The sequence below is a fragment of the Carlito syrichta genome, unplaced genomic scaffold (assembly GCF_000164805.1).
Source record: "Carlito syrichta isolate Samal-C Ts95f unplaced genomic scaffold, Tarsius_syrichta-2.0.1 Scaffold303994, whole genome shotgun sequence".
NCBI classification, from domain to species: Eukaryota; Metazoa; Chordata; class Mammalia; order Primates; family Tarsiidae; genus Carlito; species Carlito syrichta.
This window is the reverse complement of record NW_007248090.1, coordinates 2009-24265: the sequence shown is the minus strand read 5'-3', so window position 1 is coordinate 24265 and position 22257 is coordinate 2009. Positions and strand designations below refer to the sequence as shown.

The following is a 22257-nucleotide window of genomic DNA, read 5'->3' as shown; positions in this document are numbered from 1 at the left end:
AAATATTTAAAATACTGAAAATCCAGGTTCTAGTTTTGTTAATGCTATGAAACAGCTCTGTCTTTATCTCTGGAAAATGAAAAATGAGGGAGTTAGAGTAGATCAGCTCTAAAGTCTCTTTTGGCTCCTTAAAATTCTATGATTCCAACTTTTCTGGAAGAATGATTTTGGATTACATGCAGTTGGCCTCCTGGAACTGGGAATATATCTTATTTGAGAAGGAATGCTCAAGATAGAAAAGACAAAGTAAAAGTAGGAAACGGCAAAAAAGATCAACCTAGCCCAAAATACCCCTGCTTCCTCACATTCATTCTGGTATAATTAGGTTCAGAGTAGATATGTCTTTTTGTTCACAAATTTATGTGATCAAATGCTTATCCCTTGTAGTATAGGTAATCTCAATATCAGTCCTTCTGGTATACTTTCTTAGAAAGGATGGTTTTCATACTCATGGTAGTGACTATGGTGGTGAGTGGCTGGTCTCTTCTTTTGCTGTCTTTTAACTTTTCCAGTTAACCTAATGCCAGGATTATGACTAGAGGCTGTGAACTATAAGAATCAGCAAAATAATTTAAGAATTAGAGTTTTCTTTCTCTCAATGCTGCACGCACACAGGTGTAACAGTCACCTTTCAGGTATTTGCTTGGCTTACAATTTATGTTTCCGGTAAGAATGAAAAAAAAAACCTTATGGGGGAATGTGAGCCCTTTCAAATTATCAGGACCAGAAAGGCATTTAAAATGTAACAACACTCACGTCTTACTCCCCACTGAGCTACATGATCATCTTGATGCCACTTGCTATGTGGGCTCTAAACTAACTGATGCCACACATCCTGTAGTCCATAAACTATAAAACGTCACACACCCTATAGTTCAACAGTGTATAGTCAATCAGTAACCAACATTATTTCTGTAAACGAATGAGAATTCCAGATGACCAACTTTTGTAATCACCTCTTCTCCTGATTATTATTATTATTTTTCTTTAAAAACTCTCTCCTGGCTGGGCACAGTGGCTCATGCCTATAATCCCAGCACTTTGGGAGGCCGAGGTGAGAAGACTGCCTGAGCCCATGGGTTCAAGGTCAGAATGGGCAATTTGGCAAAACCTCATCTCTACAGTAAACAAAAAATTAGCCGGGCATGGTGGCATGTGCCTGTAGTTCCAGCTACTTCAAAGGCTGAAGTAGAAGGATCGCCTGAGCCCAGCAGGTCGAGGCTGTGGTGGCTCTGAGTGTGCCACTGCACACCAGGCTGGGTGACAGAGTGAGACTCTGATTCAAAAACAAAAAAAACTCTCCTTAGAGTTTAAAAACTTAGAACTTAGAAACTTAGAGAATTTAAAAACTTTCCTTAGAACAAAAGCCTTTCTTTGGTTCTAAGAAATACTCTCTAAGGGAACTTGAAAGTATGTCCTGGGATGCTGTCCTCAAACTTTTCTCTTGAATAAACTCTCTATAACTACATTCGGACCCTTTTGATTATTTTAAGTTAACACTGGGAAAGACAATTACAAACATTTCTACTCACTTGTATTTTTATATGGGTTTATTTATCAAGAAATAACAGTATAACTCTAGGTCCCTGGAGAAGCTCAAGTCATCTACTAAAGACATCAAAGTATAGGAAAGTTTGTTTTAATGCTAGTTCGGTATAAGAACATTGATTTTCACTGAGAGTGGACACCCCTTGGTTTGTTTTTATTCACATAAACATCATATTTTTCCACGGCTGGCTTCAAATACATCAGTAAATGATGTCAATAAAATTAGTAGTATTTAATATTTCATATTTACATCCCACTAACTACTTATTCAAAAAACTAGGATCCTAACCATGAAGGGCAGGGAGGGAGGGAGAGAAGGAGGTAGGGGAGAGGGCAAGGAAGGAGGGGGAAGAAGAAGGGGAAGAAGAAGGGAGAGAAAGAGACCTACTTTTCTCATAAATGCTATCTGTGTTTTCTACAGCCATTCTATTAATATAGCCTTAAACACAGATTTCCAAAACACTAATCTAGAGAGCCATTTCTTCAGCTTCCTAATTTTTTGACACAAAATATTTTTCAAAACGGACACTCTCTTACACTAATCAAAAGAATATATTTTTTGCAGAAGTCTCTCATTACATAAGCATATAAATTTACAAAGAATTCAAGAATTTGCCAGTATATCCTTTATCTAGGTTCAGAGTAAGATATATTCTTTGGGGCATTTTATAATGCTTAATTGTAAAAGTAAACATTTCTATTTCTGTGGTGTGATCTTTGACATCAAAGAACATGACTGCAATTATTGAAGAATAAGTACAAATCCAAGGAACTTAATGCTAAAGAATTGTAAAACTCTGAAATTTCGTCTCTGTTGAAATTTGGAAAATTTACACTGAATAAATTAAGAATTTTGGTTAGAAATAGCTCTCCATAAATACCATAAAAATTAATTTATTTTAGAGTAGACTAATTTATTTAAGTCTCAAGGTATTTTAACTTTTATGCCCAGTTTTCTCTCCCTCAATCAACAGGCATGAATTAGATTTACTTTTTAGTTGTTTGAGACACAACTAATGAAACTGGCATTAGCTGACTTCTAATTATGAAAACCTTAAAGGCAATAACTCCTGACAGATTAAAACATCAAGAAAAGGAGAACAAATGCACAAGAATTACCTCTAATTCAAATCAAGTTAAAAAAAAAAAAACTCACTAAATCAGTGAGCATTATAATTCAGAAGGGACTTTATACTTTTTTTAAAAAACACTTTATTTTATTATGACGATGTAGAGTACAAGTTAGGGTTAGGTATATGCATGGTTTACAAGCCTCCCTCAGGATCCCACTTCACCTCGTTTAGGATCCATTTCCCTTAGTGACAGAAAGGACTTTATACTTCAAACAGGGAGAAAAATTAAAATAAAAATGAAAGACAACAGCTTAAACTTACTGGGTTATCTGTGGTATCATCAGCCAACTGTAAACCAAAGTAGTCTTGCTCAGTCAAATCAAGATGTTTGAAGACAGTATCCAACAGAACTTGCCCCTGATCATGTTTCTGGAAGAAAAATAAATGAAATCAACTTTGACAGGCTATGCCTTTTAGGCTTTTTAACCTAGTCAATTTTTTGTCCTCATCTGTTAAATTGGCAACTGTTTCCATACCAATACCGATGATTTGGTTGAAAATAAAGACTTTACATGGGACTTGATACTTTCAGAAAACAACCTGACCTTAGGCAAATTGGCTTAAAGAGCACACAACAAATATGAAGACATAAAAAAAATATTTTTATTGAGAATGCCTTTCACTTTCAGGCTATTATCATGGTATTTTTGTTATTTCATATTATTGCCACACTAACTTGTATATATCCATGTCATTTTCTTATGCCTTTTATTCTTATATTCAAATTATGACTGGAAATGGTATATTTGGATAAATACAATTTAAAATACAGTTTAGTATAAAACAAATAGTGCCAAAAAGGGAAACAAAGATGGTAAAAATTATTTGTTACAAGTTGTTAAAGGACTAACATTTTCATTACAAAAGTACCCAAGAGAACTTTAGAAAAATACCTCATTTTAATCTCACACCAATGCTACCATGTAGGCATTAAAGAGTAACTACAGCATCCACAAGTTACAAAATTACTAAATTGTGGTACAAAAGATATGATGGGATAATTCCCTGAAAAAGAAATACTACTAATTTTTTTTTTTGAGTTGGAGACTCACTGTTATTGCCCAAGCTGGAGTGCAGTGGCACGCTCATGGCTACCGCAGCCTCTACCTGCTGGGCTCAGGTGATCCTTCCGTCTCAGCCTTCCAAGTAGCTGGAACTACAAACGCACGCCACCATGCCTAGCTAGTTTTTGTGATTTATTGTAGAGATGAAGTCTCACCAAGTTGCCCAGGCTGATCTTGAAACCCCAGGCTCAGGACATCTTCTCGCCTCGGCCTCCCAAAGTGCTAGGATTAAAGGCTGAGCAGCCGGGCTCGGTGGCTCAGCCTGTAATCCCGCGCCTTTGGGAGGCTGAGGTGAGTGGATTGCCTGAGCCCGCGGGTTCGAGACCCGCCTGGGCAGTGAGACCTCATCTCTGCAATAAATAAAAAATTCAGCCGGGCGTGGTAGCTCATGCCTGTAATTCCGGCTACTTGGAAGGCTGAGGCAGAAGGATCGCCGGAGCCCAGCAGGTCGAGGCTGCAGTGGCCGGGAGCGGCAACTGCACTCCAGTCTGGGCGACAGAGTGAGACTCCAACTCAAAAAAAAAAAAAAAGACTGAGCTATTGCACCCGGCCAAATATTACTAATGAATAAAAGCACAGAGAAATAATCAACATGTTCAGTAAAATAAATGAAAATGGGAAATTATAATGACATGCCATGACCAAACAACCCCCAAAATAAAATCCAATGATTAAAAGATAAAAAAGTACTTACTGGTGCTAGCATTGTAGATAGATATCTCTGTTGGGAAAGTAATTTGAGGAGACAAGAGCGATAACAATAACCACTACTCTGGCATCTTAACCTAAGCAGCAAACAAAACCCAATATTGGCAGAAGTAACTGTATATGCCAATATATTCACTGCAGAGGTTTATTTTTGCTGCATTTATACAAGACATATATTGGAAAAACAAGTGCTATGGTTTGAGTTTGTTCCCCAGTTTTTCGTGTGTTGGAAATTTGGTCCCCAGTATGGTGGGATTGAGAGATGGGGCCTTTAAGAGGTGATAAGATCTTTAAGAGGGATTGATGTTGCTCTCCACGGACTAGATTAAGCTTCAAGAGAGTGAGTTCTTGTTATCACACAAGGGATTAATTATAATGGATTGGAATAAAGCAAGGCCACCCCTGGCGTTTTGTCCCTCTCACATGCACATACTTCCCCTTCTGCTTCTCTGCCATCACAAAAAACAAGACCCTCATAGAAGCCAACCAGACGTGGCCACCTGATCTTGAGCTTCCCCGTCAAAATAAATCCCTTTTCTCTATAAATTATCCAGTCTCAGGTATTCTGTTATAGCAGCAGGAAACAGATGAAGGTAACATGGTAGAGAACAGTGATATATTTTACCATTAAGGTTTCCTCTCATTAGCTATAGCAGTTTGCAAGCTGAAACAATAAGGACATATTTTTTTCATATAATGGAAAGAAAGTACGGGGCACAATAGATCCCAGAGCTAGCTAATTTGGCAGATGAGACATAAAGTCAAGGACAAGGTTTATTTCTCTCTCTCTGTATTCCAAGTGTTGGGTATATTTGTGACTTTTAGCAAGATGGTCGTAGCAATTCCGTGACTTATTCCCATACATAACAACGTTCAAAAGAACAACTTTCCTAACAAAAGTTATCTTACAAGATCATCCCTTCATGTCTCACTAGCCAGAACTGGGTCAAATTGCTATTTGCAAAACTTATCAAAGGCAGGAAGCATGTGCTTCAAACAATGCCTCTCAATGTTGGTGCCCATTCAAATCACCTGCAAATATTTTTATTTTGATGCAACCCACCTCTCTCACTCTGATTAAACTGATCTGGGGAAAACCCAAGCATTATTCTTTAAAAAAAAGTACTAAGGTGAGTCTGATGTATTCTGCTAGAGACAAGTTGGAGCCAACTCATTTCTTGATATATATTTTCAGCAAAGGACAACTAAAAACTGTGGACATACTGAAACAAATAATATTTTTTTAAACTCTAAAAGATAGAAAGAAAGGCAGCAGTCTAGTTATGGAACTCCTTGAGTTTTCTTTCCTCTTCTTTTTATTGAGGTAAAATTCACATAATATAAAATTAACCATTTTTAAGTATGAAAATTCAGTGGCACATACTCTGAACTTCCACTTAGGCTTCGTGGTAGCAGGCAATGTTCAGTTCCCTCATTGAGTGTTAGCAGAAGCTAAGGGGGAAGCCTGGCCTGCCACCACCACCATCACACAGCTGTAGCATGTGTTATCTCCTAGAGAGGAGGAGGATTTGGGAAAAAAGGCAGACTGCAAAAGGGACTGTTAAACCTTGAAATGAAATTGTGGACAGAAGACACCCACAATGAACTACAAGGTTAACCAGTTTATACTACTCAAACGTAAATACTAATATAGAAAGAAAATGTTTTAATGTAAATTGTAATACCAAGACCAACTATCAAAAAAGCTAACCAGAGAGATACTCTCAAAGACATCATAATAAATGTAAAATGGAATTCTAGAAAATGTTCACATAATCTACAAAACAGGCAGAAAAAAAAATTTAACAGAGAAATGAAAAGCAGAAGAGAAAACAAGTAATAAAATGACAAACCTAAGTCATAGAGAAGGCACATAAAAGGTACAAATATAAGTCAGTAAGTCAACACTTCTCTCTCAGAAATTGCTAAAATTATTAAACAGAAAATCAGCAAGAATATATAAAAATTCAGCAATATATTAACGGGATCTAATTGGCATCTCTAGGACACTCTACTCAACAACAGCGAGTATATACTCTTTTCAACTGTCCATGAACATATCCTAGGTCATAAAACAAACCTTACCGAATTAAAAATAACTGAAATCAATAGTGTGCTCTGTGACTATGATGAAATCAAAATAGAAAACAACAGAAAGACAGGAGAAAAAGCTTTGAAATTAAACAGTAATTTCTAAATAATCCACAGGACAAAAAGGATTCGGGGAAATAAAACGTACACTGAAGTTTAAAACTCAACATATCAAAATTCGTGAAATACAGTCAAAGCAGAGCTGAGAGGAAAATGTGTAAATCTAAATGCTTACATTTTTTAAAAAAGGGAAGGTCTCATATTAATAGTCTAAGCTTTTACTTGAGGAAAATTAGAAAAAGAGCAAAATAAACCAAGGAAGGGTAAGAACAGGAATCTAAGTATTTGAAAATAAAAAATAGACAAAATCAGTGAAATAAAAATCTGGTTCTTTGAAAAGACTAACTTCTAACAAGACTAATAAAAACCTCTAACAAGACTAATTAAAAAAAAAAAAAAGAAAGGAGAGAAAAGACAAAATCACCAATTACAGGATTGAAACTGAGGCTATCACTACACATTCCAAAAACATTTACAAGGTAATAGAAGGGAAAAAATAAATCTATATACATCAGTCTGAAAACTTGGATGAAATGCACTAATTCCTCACAAAGCGAAAAACTACTAAAATCCACTCAATATGAAACAGATCATTTGAATAGCCACATAATAATTTTAAAAACTGAAATCATAGTTTCAAAACATATCTCTTAATAAAATCTCCTGAGCCTGATTTCACAAAATATTTAGATGAGAATTAAGAACAATTCTTCTCAATCTTCCTCCAGAAAATAGTAGAGAATGGAAAATTTCCGAACTCACTCTATAAAGCCAGTATTAGTCTGATACTTAAGTCAGAAAAAGACAGTATAAAACAAACAAAAACAGCTACAAACCAGTATTCCTCATGAACACAGATGCAAAAACCCACAATGTAATCTTAGCAAATGGAATCAAGTAATATCTCAAAAGAATTATATACATGACCAAATGGGGTTTTCCAGAGATGCAAGGTTGGTTCAGTGACCCCAAATCCAACAAGTGATGATACACAAAAAGGAGCTCAATGGACCCCTTCCCAAGTGTTACAACTTTTACTGGTGAAAACTATGAAACAAAAACAAAAAGCTAGAATTTAGTCTTGTGGAATATTCCTAAGAGCATACAACAAATAAAATAGGACTTATTCAAGAAAGTCAACTAAATCTAAGTAAGAACAGCTAGAATCTGTGCAACTTGAGCTACAACCCACTCCCTCTCTTCCTTCCAGGCCAATGCTCCACTCTGGGCAAGTGAGGCCAGAAAGATGGGAATACCTCTTCCTCCAGATCCTAGTAAGGGATACATGAGGGGAAAGCCACCAACATAGCTCACACTTTCCCAGCAACATGTACCTTCCTTCACCCAATACTTACAGGGCAAGATTCTACCTCAGTCACAGAAAGTCAAGAACACTGAATCCCAATCACCTGTGCCTCTGCTCACCCATAGGGCAGAAATTCCATGTTGGGAGAGGCAAGTCAAGTATATCAAATAATATTATCCCTACCCCAATGTTCTGCTTATAAAGCAGGAGTTTCCAGAGCAGTGCAAAAGTTGTGTTAAATGAAGAGACAGGCCACAAGAACAGAGTACTTTGAAGTTCCACCTAAAATAATTGACTTTATCTGGAAGACTATAGAGAAAACAAGAGAGATATCAGTGGTAGACCATTAAGAGGAGGCTGGTAGCTCTATGAAAGCAACAAGCTACACCACAGGACAGCTAGTTTACCAAAGATAATCAGAGAAATAAGGTGATAAGATAAAATGAGAAGAGCCCTCCTATGGTTAGAACAATTATCAAAAACTGACCTCAAAAACTATTCCTGCAAAAGGGCCCAGATTTAACTGGATCAAGACTGTGGAGGAATTTACGCCCTATTACTGCACTAATGAAAAATATATAGCAATCAGATAACAATTATTGAGGCCTAACAACTGCATGTGAAACAGACAGAGGCAGTTAACCTAACAGAGAAATGAGAGGAGAAAGTCAAAGACAGCCCTGATAAACCACTGTCATCTCACAATGCTGTGTGCATGTCCAAGGCTGTGTACTCTGAGAAACATCAGAAGCTAAAATAGTTCAGTAAAATAACAAAAAATAAACAAGAAAACCGCAATGATAAGTCTTGGAAGGGAGAGTTAGAGTTGTTGCAAAGAAACACAAAAGGAAGGGAGAGTCAGAGTTGCTGCAAAGAAACACAAAAGTGTAACATAAAGAGAAGAAACGGGCTCGGTGGCTCAGCTTGTAATCCCGCGCCTTGGGAGGCTGAGGTGAGTGAATTCCCTGAGCCCGCGGGTTCAAGACCCACCTGGGCAAGTTGGCGTAGACCTCATCTCTACAATAAATCAAAAGATTAGCCGGGTGTGGTAGTGCACGTCTGTAGTTCAGGCGGGGCATGCGGGTCATGCTGTTTTTGGTAAACAAAAAACTGCTGAAAATTCCGCACAGTACGGGCAGGTACGTGAAAATATCATAAAGTAATAATTACAAAATATATTTGAAGTTTATAATATACAAACTAAAATAATAATATTCCTATACAAGAGGGGGAAGAGAAAATTGAGCCATATAGAGTAATATTTCTATATCTCAATTAAGTTATAGTATAAGCCTGAAGCATTCTGATAAGATGTAGTAAATCCTAGAGCAACCAATAAAAAAATAACCCCCCCAAAATTTGAAAAAATCATTAAAGGAATTCAAATGTCATACAAGAAAACAGGTACCTGATGAAAAAGAAAGCAATAAAGGAGAAAAGGAAATTTTAAAAAGACATAAATCATATAGAAAACAAAAAGTAAAAGGGCACATAAATAACTTCAACTATATCAATAATAACATTAACTGACATACTACCACTAACAAAAAACAATCAAAAGGCAGAGATGTCAGACTGGGAAAAATAATGACACAACTACATGCTGCTGACAGAAGATACACTTTACATTTAAAGACACAAATACATCAAAAGTAAAAGACCGAGGCTGATGGCTCAAACCTATAATCCCAGCCCTTTGGGAGATGGAGGCGGGAAGATTACTTGACACTTCAGCTCAACAGTTCAAGATGAGCCTGGGAAACATAGTGAGACCTCATCTCTCCTTTAAAAAACAAAATCAGAAAACTAGCCTGGAGTGGTGTCACATGCCTGTAGTCCCAGCTACTCAGGAGACCCTGACTCAAAAGAAAAAAAAAAAAATTAAAGGATGGAAAAGATATCATGTAACTGTAGCTACAAGAAAGCTGGGGCCAGGTGTAGAGGCTCACATCCATAATCCCAGCATTTTGGAAGGTCAAAGGAGGTGGAATGCTTGAGCTGAGGAGCTTGAGACCAGCCTAGGCAACATAGTGAGACCTCATTCCTTACAATATCAAAAAATTAGTCATGTGTGATAGGTTCACTTGTAGTCCCAGCTACCCAGGAGGCTGAAGCAGAAGGATTGTCTGAGCACATGAGATTGAGGTTGCAGTGAGCCATGATTGTGACACTGTACTCCAGCCTGGGTTACAGAGTGAGATTCTGACGACAACAAAAAAAACAAAACAAGCAAGATGGAATAGCTATACCAATACCACACAAAAAACATTACTACAGCCGGGCTTGGTGGCTCACCCTGTAATCCCGCACTTCAGGAGGCTGAGGTGAGTGGATTGCCTGAGCCCGCGGGTTTGAGACCCACCTGGGCAACTTGGCGAGACCTCATCTCTACAATAAATCAAAAAATTAGCTGAGCGTGGTAGCGCACGCCTGTGGTTCCAGCTACTCGTAAGGCTGAGGCGGAAGGATCGCTGGAGCCCAGCAGGTCAAGGCTGCGGAGGCCGGGAGCAGCCACTGCACTCCAGTCTGGGCGATAGAGTGAGACTCCAACTAAAACCAAAATAAAATAAAAAATAAAAAACATTACTAGAGACAAATAGGGATATCTTATAATGTTAAAGGTTGTTCCATGGAAATAAAACCATTATAAAAATATATGCACCCAACAAAAAAGTCTTTGATAAAACAAAACTGACAGAATTGAAAGAGGAGGTAGACAATTCAACAATAATATTTAGAGATGACCATACTCAACTTTTAATAACACATTGAACAAAAAGGAACAGATAAATAAGAAAATAGAAGACTTGAATAAAACCAACAACTAGAGAGACCTGATTGACATGTCAGACAGCACATTCCATCCAATAGAAGAATAGGCATTCTTCTCAAGTGTACATGGAGTATTCTCCAGAAGAAACCATATGGTAGGCCATAAAATAAGCCTCAATAAATTTAAAGAAACTGAAATCACACACAGCACATCCTCCAATGACAAATAGAATGAAACTAGACCTCAATAACAAAAAAATTGGGAAAATTTCTAAATATGTGGAAATTAAATAGCATACTTCTAAATACCCAATGGGTCAAAGAAGAAATCACAAGAGAAATTGGAAAATACTTTGAGGCCAGACTCAGTGGCTCAGCCTGCAATCCCAGCACTTTGGGAGGCTAAGGTAAGTGGATTGCCTGAGCCCACGGGTTCGAGACCAGCTCAGGCAACTTGGTGAGACCTCGTTTCTACAATAAATCAAAAAGTTAGCTGGGCGTGCTAGCGCATGCCTGTAGTTCTGGCTACTTGGAAGGCTGAGGCAGAAGGATTGGGTCGGAGCTCAGCAGGTGGATGCTGGGGTAGCCGTGAGCATGTCACTGCACTTCAGTCTGGGCAACAGAGTGAGACTCCAACTCAAAAAAAAAAAATACTTTGAGATAAATGAAAACAAAGATAATAACATACCATAACTGATGAGATACAGCTAAATCTGTGAAAAACATAGGTATAAATGACAGTATCACAAAAGAAAGAACTCATATAAAGAAGCTAATCTTTTACCTTAAGACACTATAAAAATTACCTAAACTTAAAGCACAAGAAAAAGTTTGAGCAGAAATATATGAAACTGGAAATTAAAAAACAATAAAGAAAATCAACAAAATGGAAAATTGCTCCTTTGAAAAGATCAGCAAAACTGATAATCCTTCAAGTAGACTGAGAAAGAAAAAAAAAAAAGTAAAAAGTTATAAAACCAGGAATAGGTCAGCACTTTGGAAGGCCAAGGTGAGAGGATTGCTTGAGGCCAAAAGTTCAAGATAAGTCAGGTCAACAAAGTGATACCCTGCCTCTTCAAAAAAGAAAAAAAAAAAAAAATTAGTTGGGCATGGTGGTGCCCACCTGTAGTCTCAGCTACTCGAAGGCTGAAGTGGGAAGATTCCTTGAGCCCAGGACATCAGGGCGCAGTGAACTATGATATCACCACTGCACCCCAGCCTGACTGACAGAGAGTCCATCTCTAAAAAATAAAATCAGGAACAAAAGAAGGCATGTTAATACTAAAGTTGTAAGTGAGGAAAGATCTTAAGAAATTATGAACAAAAATATGCCAACAAATAATGTAGATGAAATGGAAAAATTCCTACAAAGACACAAACTACGAAAATTGACTCAAGAAGAAATAGAAAATTTAGATATACCTTAATGACCAAAAGAGGCTAAATTAGATACTTAACTTCTTATAAAGAAAAACAAAGTCCAGATGGAATTTAAATAAAAAATTTACATTTCAAGAATTCATACTAAGTCTTTACAGACGCTTCTAAAAAAACAATGTAATCTACCATATTAGTTTGCTTGCTTAAAATTTATTCATTTATTTACTTGTTTTTTGTAATCTACCATATTAACAAGCTAATGAAGAAAAGTCACATAGTTACATCAATAGATAAAAACAATTTAAAAAATTCAACATCCATTCATGATAAACGCTCTTAGCAAGCTAGTAATGGAGAAACTTTCTCACCATGATAAAGAACATCTATGAAGCCCCACAGCTAACGTCATATTTAATACTTAATGCTGTATTTTGATTAAGTGAACCTGGACATGGGAAAAATAACACATCCACACAGATATACATACACACAAATGAGAGCATGTGAAAACTAGTGATACCTGAGTAGGTCAATAGTATATTTTCATGAAGATTGTAGATTGTATCAATGTCAATACTGTACCATAGTTATAGAAGATGTTACCACTGAGGGAGGCTAGGTGAAGGGTTCATAGTACCTCTCTGTATTATGCTTGCAACTTATGTGCATACAATTATTTCTAAATGAAAACAACAAAAAAATCTACTGTGCATTATCAATAGCTGGTGTTCAATAACTATTTTATTATATGAATCAATGTAAATCCTTTGTTTCTTTAGCATGTTTGAGTTGTCATCTTGTATTGAGTGGACTTCCATCATGAAAAAGATTAGTTGTGAGTTGATAACTGCTATAAACCCGTGTATACAAAAGTTCACTTATTAATTCTTTCTACTTTTATATGTTTACAACCTTACGTGGTAAAAATCAAAACAATAAGGCCACATGCATTCTTTTTTGTGTTACTCATCAATGCCTCTCCCTTATTCTTCTTAAACACTACTAATGCTTTTAAAGGTCTCAAAGTGTTTCCTGCCAAAAGAGAATTAATTTGCAGACTTTTACTGAGTTCCTGTTACTTGGAAAACCCCGCACTAGGACCTGAGGCACACTTCCTTCCTTACCTTAGAAATGCAACACAAGGCCAGATGTGGTGGCTCATGTCTGTAATCCCAACACTTGGGAGGCTGAGGTAGGATAACTGCTTGAGTCCAGTAATTTGAGACCAGCCTGGACAACATAGCAAGACCCTGTCTCTACAAAAAAATTAAAAAATTAGCTTGGTATGGTAGGTAGCACGTGCCTGTAGTCCCAGCTACCCGGGAGGCTGAGGTGGAAGGATTGCCCTGAGCCCAGGAGTTCAAGGCTGTGGTAAGCTGTGATTGTGACACTGCACTCCAGCCTGGGCAACAGAGTAGGACCCCATCAGAGAGGGGAGGGGAGGGAAGGAGAGAGGAGGAGGGAGGAGAGGGGAGAGGGAAGGGGAGAGAAGGGAAGCAGAGAAATGCAACTTAATCAATCAAGAGCAAAACTAAATACAAAGAAGCTCCACCATTATTAAACTTGTGACTTGAGGCAACCTTCTTAATCTTTCCATGTTTCACTCTAGTCCTCTGTAAAACAGATTAAAAACTATGTGAGGAATAAACAAAATCATGTATGAAGTAAATTGTAACAAATTATAATTAAAACTTAGATTGCTTTCTTAAATGTTAAGAGCAGATATTTTCATGAAGTAACCTGGTATGAAAATGAGATTCATTGCTCTGAAGTTCCCAGAATTTGCCTTGTGAATGACATCACTCTAATCTAGTTAACATTAATTTCCTCAATCAACAGATTATAACAGCAAAACTGTTAAAGAAGTTACAGCAAGAGTATGCCCCTTTAACCAACACCTCAATCAATAGCATATTTTTCCATCATTTACTGTGCTAATCTGATTATGTGGTGAACGCCCATGATTATTTACCTCAGGAGGCTGCTGACTAATGAGCATGAGAAGCAAGAAACGTAAACTGGTAGAGAGCACATAAATTGTGTAAATCCACACAAGCCTTTTAGATGGGAATGCATGACTCTCTAAGATAACTAAAAATATAACCTTTGAGCTAGCAACTACACCACTAGTATTATAGCTACAGAAATGCATATACATGCATAAATATGATCTCTGTCCAATTGTATATAACAGGAAAATACATGAATTCAATGGAATATTCTGCAATCATTCAAAAGAATGAAAGAGATTCTACACTAATGTAGAAAGCATCCAAAAAGAATGAGTAAAGACAGCAAGTAACAGGAAGCAGTAAGTATTCTATATCTCCAACTCTGAGAAAAAAAAGTATGTATGCTTGCATATGTACAGAAAATGTAAAAATATGACAGTTCATTACAAAGCGGTAAACAAGCACAAGATTTTAATTGGTATTTCATGTTTTCAAAGCCTATAGGATTTCTTTAATGAGAAAAAAAATTTTTCAAAAAGTATTTAAAAAATAAGAAAGAACTCAAAATTTCTCTTTGAAGTCTCCATTGAAACGTACTTTTATTAGTCTAAATTAGATGGCCTTCCTGTTTCCCTATCACACTTCCCACCAGAAGGAAGGTTGTTAGTAGGTCACAAATTTAAGTTCCATTTTCTCAAATTCAATACAGCTTATTTTCTAGGAAAGCAGCACACTGATAACAAAACTTAAATTATAGGCAATTAATTGGTAAGTAAAATACACAGCAAAATTATAAGCCCTATAATTGCACCTTATACAATAATTTCACATTAGTTGATAGCTGTCCTAAGCACTGAAATGTCTTTAAATACTATTAAGGAACCTCTAATTACAGGAACTATCTGAACACTTTAGTCTATGATTTCATGTCAGTATTTAGCTGCTTACTTATAGTTCTATTTGTATTGCCCTATTTTAGGTGAAAAGTAACTAAAAAGAAGTATTTATTTATTGGTTTATTTATTTATTCATTTATTTTTGAGTTGGAGTCTCATTCTGTCACCCATACTGGAGTGCAGTGGCCACTCCTGGCCACCGCAGCCTCGACCTGCTGGGCCCCGGTGATCCTTCCACCTCAGCCTTCCAAGTGGCCAGAACTAGAGGTGTGCTACCACACATGATTAATTTTTTATTTATTGGAGAGACAAGGTCTCACCAAATTGCCCGGGCTGTTCTCAAACCCACGAGTTCAAGCAATCCACTCACCTCCCAAGGTGCAGGATTATAGGCTGAGCCACCGAGCCCGGCTAAAAGAAGTATTTAAATTGCTATTGCTTCTGGATATACTTAACAAGAACACTGGAAAGTTGTTGATAGATCACAAATCTGAAGTCCATTCTCTCAAATTTGATACAATTTATTTTCTAGGCAAGTGGCACACTGATAACACAATTTACAATATGATCAATTAACTAGTAGACAAAATAACAAGTGAGTCAAATGATTTGTAAGTATTTCTTGGACAAAGTCAACATTTATTAATCATATTAATGTGTGATATATTTTCCTTGAGCTCTAAAGCTCAAGGAATAATACATCTACGGAGAAACTAACATACTGGTAACTGTTTCTCTAAAAATCAAGAGACTGCTCTTAATGGAACTTATCTTTAATCACTCACATCAGAAGATTCCAGAAACAATGTCTAGTAAGTAAAATACCATACATGTTTTAGTAGCACTATAACTCTTCTGAGAGTATAAGAAATACAATAAAAAAAAAGAAATGCAATAAATATGTATTGAGCACCTCCTATGTGTCAGAAACACTGCTGGAACCAAAAACATAAGACTATGATAGACTTACAATAGCAGTTTCTCATAAAATTAATATTCTCATGGGTATTGTGTTGGAGACAGGGACTTGAGGAGAGGGTATGGGAATGAAAACTAATTAAAACAAGTGATTTAATTACAAGGGACACATAGAAAAGAAACCCTTAATTCATTTCAGAGTGTTAGGAAAACTTTCTTGAAATAAGAAAGTTTTAAGTTGCAAGTGAAGGATGCATAAAAGTTGGCCAGGTCTGGGAGTGGACGTTCCAGGCAGAAAGAATATGTACATAAGAAGACTCACAGGCAAAATGAAACACTGAACTTAAAGAAACAGAGATCAACATAATGTAAACTGTGGCTAGAACTCTGACATACACCAAATCTCCAGTAGGCTGTCAAAAAAGGCAATCAATAAATATTTAGTTAGTTGAATAAGTGAATGAGTGACTGATAAAATAGCAAACAGAAGCAGTTTTAAAGTTCATGTGCTCTTATTTCCTTTGCAGATGTTGCCAATCCTTCAGTTTTTTCTCATTTCACAAGAAGACCAGTTGAGAGAACAAAGCATCTGAGGGAATCTCTAAAGCTCAAGGAATAATACATCTACAGAGACACTAACATACTGGTAACTGTTTCTCTAAAAATGAAAAGACTGCTCTTAATGGAGCTTATTTAGCTTTAGCACTAGAATTTTAAATCAGTAACAACTGCCAGGCAAAACCTAGATTCTTGTTGGCAGACCAAGTACAAGGAGAGATTGTTATACAAGTTTGTAGGAAAGACACAGCAGCTCTACAGACCTATTGCAGGGGAAAATACATTGGAAGACAGTATGGTAAAATGAAGACGAAAATCATAAATACTCAGCCTGAGTCCTTACTTGGCTAGTGTATAGTCTTGGGTGATTTTTTCTTTCCATGTAGGCCAGTTCCATCAACCATAAACCATGAGAAAGACTAGATCAGCAGTTCCAGAGCTCTGCTGTGTAGTGTCTAAGGTTCAGTTAATATACCAATGAACTAATTTATTATGGAAGAAAAGTCTTCTTGGGTTTCTTACTTTAACCACAGTAACTGTAACTTAATCCATTACACACATATACACTGTGTGTGTGCATGTATACATTAACTTCACTGGAAAAAGAATTTCTCTTATTTTCTTTTTTGAGTTGGACTCATCCTATTGCCCAGGCTGGAGTGCAGTGGCACAGAATCATGGCTCATCCTTGCCTTCACCTCCTGGGGTCAGGAGATCCTTCCATCTCAGCCCCGCAAGATGCTGGGACTACAGGCATGTGCCACCACACCCAGTTAATTGTTTAATATTTTGCAGTGATGAGAGCTTGCTATGTTGCCCAGGCTAGTCTTGAACTCCCAGGTTCAAGCAATCCTCCCACCTCGGTCTCCCAAAGTGCTGAGATTACAGCATAAACCACCATGCTCAGCCAGAATACTTATTTTTAAATGTCTGAAAACAACTAGTATATAGATGATCTCTGAGGTCCTCTCCGTATTTCTAAAGATGCTGTCCCTGAAGATGGACAGAAGGACTATTTCCTATGTAGGAAAAAACAAAATTATGTAACAAGTTAGGTAGGTCAGTAAAACAGAAAGGTCGTAGGAAAGAGTTCCTTCCATAATGTTTAGCCCACAGGCACATAATGGCTTGTAACAGAGACTGAAATTGTTGACTCTTGTTAGAGTACAAACTTTGACCACCTCTCTGAATGAAGAATATTTCATAGGAACGTATCTTCATTTGGGGGAGTGAAGAGACTAATAAGAGATAACAGAAACTTTTTTTTTTTTTTTTTTGAGTCAGAACCTTACTCTGTTGCCCAGTCTGGAGCATAGTAGCATGCTTACAGCTTCTACCTGCTAGGCTCAGGTGATCCTTCCATCTCAGTCTTTCACATAGCTGGAATTACAGGCATGTACCACCACACCCAGCTTTGTTTTTTTTTTCCATTTTATTGTAGAAATGAGGTCTTCACCATGTTGCAGCTCAGGCTGGTCTCGAACCCCTGAGCTCAGGCAATCCTCTTGCCTCCACCTCCCAAAGGGCTGGGATTACAGGCATGAGCCACAGTTCCTGGCCAGATAACAGAAACTTTAACAGACAATATAAACATACTGATTTTGATAAGAAAAAAGGTTACTTACTGATGGATAATTTAAAATTTAGTCGTGGCTTAAGGAAGGAGCAATAGATTCCTTTTTCTGCCCTGAACTTATTTATATGACAAGAGGAAGGAAAGTTAAATATTATGGTACTTTAAATATCAAGTATGGATTCTATAGTTGAAAAACTGAAAATTTCATCTCTATGGAAGTCAGTGGAAAAGTCTCAGAGAATCCTAAAAAGAATTACAGTTAATGAAATTATAATAATGTTAACAATAACAATAATAGTAATGATAAATCAAACATAATCATTTTGAGTTGGAGTCTCACTCTTGCACTCAGGGTGCAGTACAATGGCATGATCACAGCTCACTATAACCTTGACCTTCTGGGCTCAGGCGATCCTTCTGCCTCAGACTTCCGAGTACGTAGGAATACAAGTGCACACCGCCACACCCAGCTAATTTATTTTATGTTTTGTAGAGATGAGGTTTTGGTATATTGCCCAGGCTTGTCCTGAACTCCTAGGCTCAAGCAATCCTCCTGCCTTGGCCTCCCAAAGTGCTGGGGTTACATGCATGAGCCACCCTGCCCATTATTTACTATTACTAGGCAATGTTGTTAAGTGCACATGTACTGACTAATTTAACCATCAGAACAACCATATGAAGTAGGTGCTATTAAGACTCTTTAAAAAATGAAAAACCAAGGCTGAGCGTGGTGACTCACACCTGTATTCCCAGCACTTTGGGAGGCCGGGGCAGAAGGATTGCTTAAGCCCAAAAGTTTGAGATTAGCCTGGGCAATCTCAAACAAAAATTTTAAAAATCATCCATGCATGATGGCATGCACCTGTAGTCCCAGCTACTCAGGAGGCTGAGGCGGAAGGATTGCCTGAGCTTAGAGGTTGAGGCGGCAGTGAGCCATTATTGTGCTACTGTACTATAGCCTAGGTGACAGAATGAGACTATGATCCCCTCAAAAAAATGAGGAAAAACTGAGGCACAGGAAGGTTACACAGACTGCTAAATATCATTTAGGTAGTGAATAGCAGGGCTTATATGAGTACTCTTATCATAGACTATCTAGTTGCAGACTCCATGCTTAGAGCCACTGTGCAATACTTTGTTTAAAAAATTATTTTAACTCTGTCAACAATGGAAAGCTATTTATATGTAGTACTTCCATCTGAAAGGGAAATATTTAAGCCAACAATACACAATTGCTTTGTATAGCTTACTTGAAAATACCAACTTCCTTTTCCAGCAATGTGGTAGACTAGATAATGTAAAAATCTCTGTAACAATCAAGACATATTAGGTAATATGTAGTAAATATTCTTTTAACTGCATAGCTAAGCTGAAAAGAAATTTCCAATGTGCATAAAGGAAGAACAGAAGTTGGGTATAAACTGTGCTAGAGCTGTCATGGAAAGGCTTGTTAAAGAACAAGCAATGGGAAGGGTATGTGGTTAGGGGCCTGATGGGTACAAACATATAGTGAGACGGAAGGACTAAGTTCTAATGTTCCACAGTAGAGTAGGGAGACCATAGTTAACAATAATGTATTATATACTTCAAAACAGCTAGAAGAAAGTATTTGAAATGTCCCCAACACATAGAAATGATAAATACTTAAGGTGATTGATACTCTAATACCCTGACTGAATTATTACACATTCTATGCATGTAACAAAATATCATATGAACCCTATAAAAAATAAAAATACAATGTACCAATAAAAAAAAAGAGACGGGCACTAGAAAAAATAGAAGGGAAAAAAATAATCAAGCAATTTAGGTTTATCACACACAAGTGTGATAAGGACAATAAGGTGAGACACAAAACTAAGTCTTTCCCAGTGAAAGTCTGGACTCTGGATAGCAACATCACTAAACGAAAGGTACTCTGACCAGATACGATGGGAATCAAAAGTGATATCAAGGCCTATTCATTCAGGTTGGAAAAATAACAAGAGTCCCATAAACTTTATATGGGCTTTCCTCTCAGAATAAAACTAAACAACCGAAAAGTACATTACATAGAATGGCAAAGGAAAACAAAACAAATTAAATAAAACTAAAATGTGCCTGTCTGGTCAGAACTCATTACAATGTGGTCTGGAAACCCCAAGTGAAAAATAAAGTGGTCCTAGGATAACAGTGTCTCTGGGTTACTTACAAAAGCAAATAAAAGTCCTCTCCAGAGGAATTCAATTTTCAACTATGACTCAGAGATCAGCAGAGTAGGTATAAAAAATCATGACCAAAATATTGCTGTCACAAAGAAACTAAAAACGTAATAAGGTTGAAAGTTAAGGATGAAAAAGAAAGACCATGAAAACACTGATTCGTGTTTCTTTTTGATTGAAAGAAAAGGAGGCGAAGCATAGTGGTTCATGTTTGTAATCCCAGCACTTTGGGAGGCCAAGGTGAGACGATCACAAGAACCCAGGAGTTCGAGACCAGCCTAGGCAACATAGTTCATCACCACACACACACACAAAAAATTAGCTGGGCATGACGCACAAGTAGTCCCCGAAGGTAGGGAGGCTGAGGCAAAAGGGTCACCTGAGCCCAAGAGGTCAAGGCAGCAGTGAGCCGAGATCAGGCCACTGTACTCCAGCCTGGGTGACAGCGTGAAACCTCAACTCAAAAAAGAGAGAGAAAGAAAGAAAGAGAGAGAGAGAGAGAGAGAGAGAGAAAAGAAGAAAAGTGGTGGTGGGTGCCTATATTAATATCAAACAAAGTAGACTTCAGAGCAAAAGAGTTTAACAGGAACAAAGAAGGATTATAAAATTACAAAAGGGCCAATCAACCAATAAGACACAGCAATCCTAAATGTTTGTGCATTTATTTATTTATTTATTTATAATAAACAATATTTATTTACTTATTTATTTTTTGAGTTGGAGTCTCAGTCTGTCATCCAGACTGGAGTGCAGTGGCCGCTCCCGGCCACCGCAGCCTCGACCTGCTGGGCTCCGGCATCCTTCAGCCTCAGCCTTCCGAGCAGCCGGAATTACAGGCATGTGCTACCACGCCTGGCTAATTTTTTGATTTATTGTAGAGATGAGGTCTCGCCTGCCCAGGCGGGTCTCGAATCCGTGGGCTCAGGCAATCCACTCACCTCAGCCTCCCAAAGGCGCGGATTACAGGCTGAGCCACCGAGCCCGGTCCAAAACAATATTTTAAATGAATAATGTTGGAGAACTCACATTTCTGGATTTTAAAACTTTCTACAAAACTATAAAAATCAAGACAATGTCATGCTCACATACGGACAGACACTGGAATAGAAAAGAATAAACATGAGAATCCAGAAATAAACTATTCTGTTTACTGCTGACTGGTTTGTAACAATGGTGCCAAGACCATTCAAACAGGAATGAATTATCTTTTCAACTAATGGTGCTAGGACAACTGGATATTTATATACAAAAGAATGAAACTGAACACCTACCTCATATCACATAAAAATTTAATTCCAAATGAACCATGGACCTAAAATTAACAGCCAAAGCTATAAAAGTCTTACAGGAAAATATAGGAGTAAGTCTTTGTGACCATGGACCAGACAATGTTTTCTAGATCTGACACCAAAAGTACATGACAAAAGAAAAAAAGAGATAAGCTGCAATCTATCAAACATTAAAAATTTTGTGTTTCAAAAGATACCATCAAGAAAGAAAAATGGGAGGACTTCCAGTAAGATGGCAACGGGGCAACCCGGTCTGTGAAAACCTCTGCAAAGGAGAACTGCAGTGGGTCTTTGACTCTCGCCCCGGGGGCTACAGACCCCAACATCGCAGCCTGCTCTTCATACGGAGTTCTGCCGTTGCCACAGCTGGGGCATCGCAGCGCTCTGCACCCCACTGCAACGCAGCCACCCGCTGCAGCCGCTGCCACCGCTGCCGGTAGCACATCACACCACCCGGGCCGGAGGCGATCCACAACTTCAGTCCTTGAAGCCCCTTCAGGGAAGATCTGCTGGGATCGCTGCCACCTCTCCTGCCACCGAGATGTCCTGCCCGCCGTAAGTCTCCTGCCGTCTGCCCTGAGGCAGGCAGCCATCTTGCCATCTTCAGCCTCTGCTGTCCCTGTCTGGCCCCACCCCCTCTGGGGCCAGCAGCTGAGATAGCACCACCTGCTGGCGATTCAAGGTAACAACACCAAAACGGGAGAAATAAGCTTGAAAAAGACATAGGCCAGAGTGGTGAACAGAGGGTGATCTGACCTGCCCTTCACAGCAGACCAGGGCCAACTGACCCCAACTGCAAACTAAT

The 22257-nt window shown here is 37.9% G+C and overlaps 1 protein-coding gene across 1 annotated transcript in view; it reads right to left on the bottom strand.

Moving 5' to 3' along the window:
• Window positions 1-22045, bottom strand: part of PTPN4 (protein tyrosine phosphatase, non-receptor type 4) — a 126818-nt gene extending 104773 nt beyond the window's left edge. Inside the window, exons 1-2 of the mRNA XM_008059331.2 lie at window positions 21650-22045; window positions 2943-3050 (exon numbers count right to left, since the gene is read on the bottom strand). Of these exons, the coding sequence (XP_008057522.1) occupies window positions 2943-3050; window positions 21650-22045 (504 nt within the window). The remainder of the gene's footprint in view (window positions 1-2942; window positions 3051-21649) is intronic.
• Between the last annotated feature and the right edge of the window lie 212 nt (window positions 22046-22257).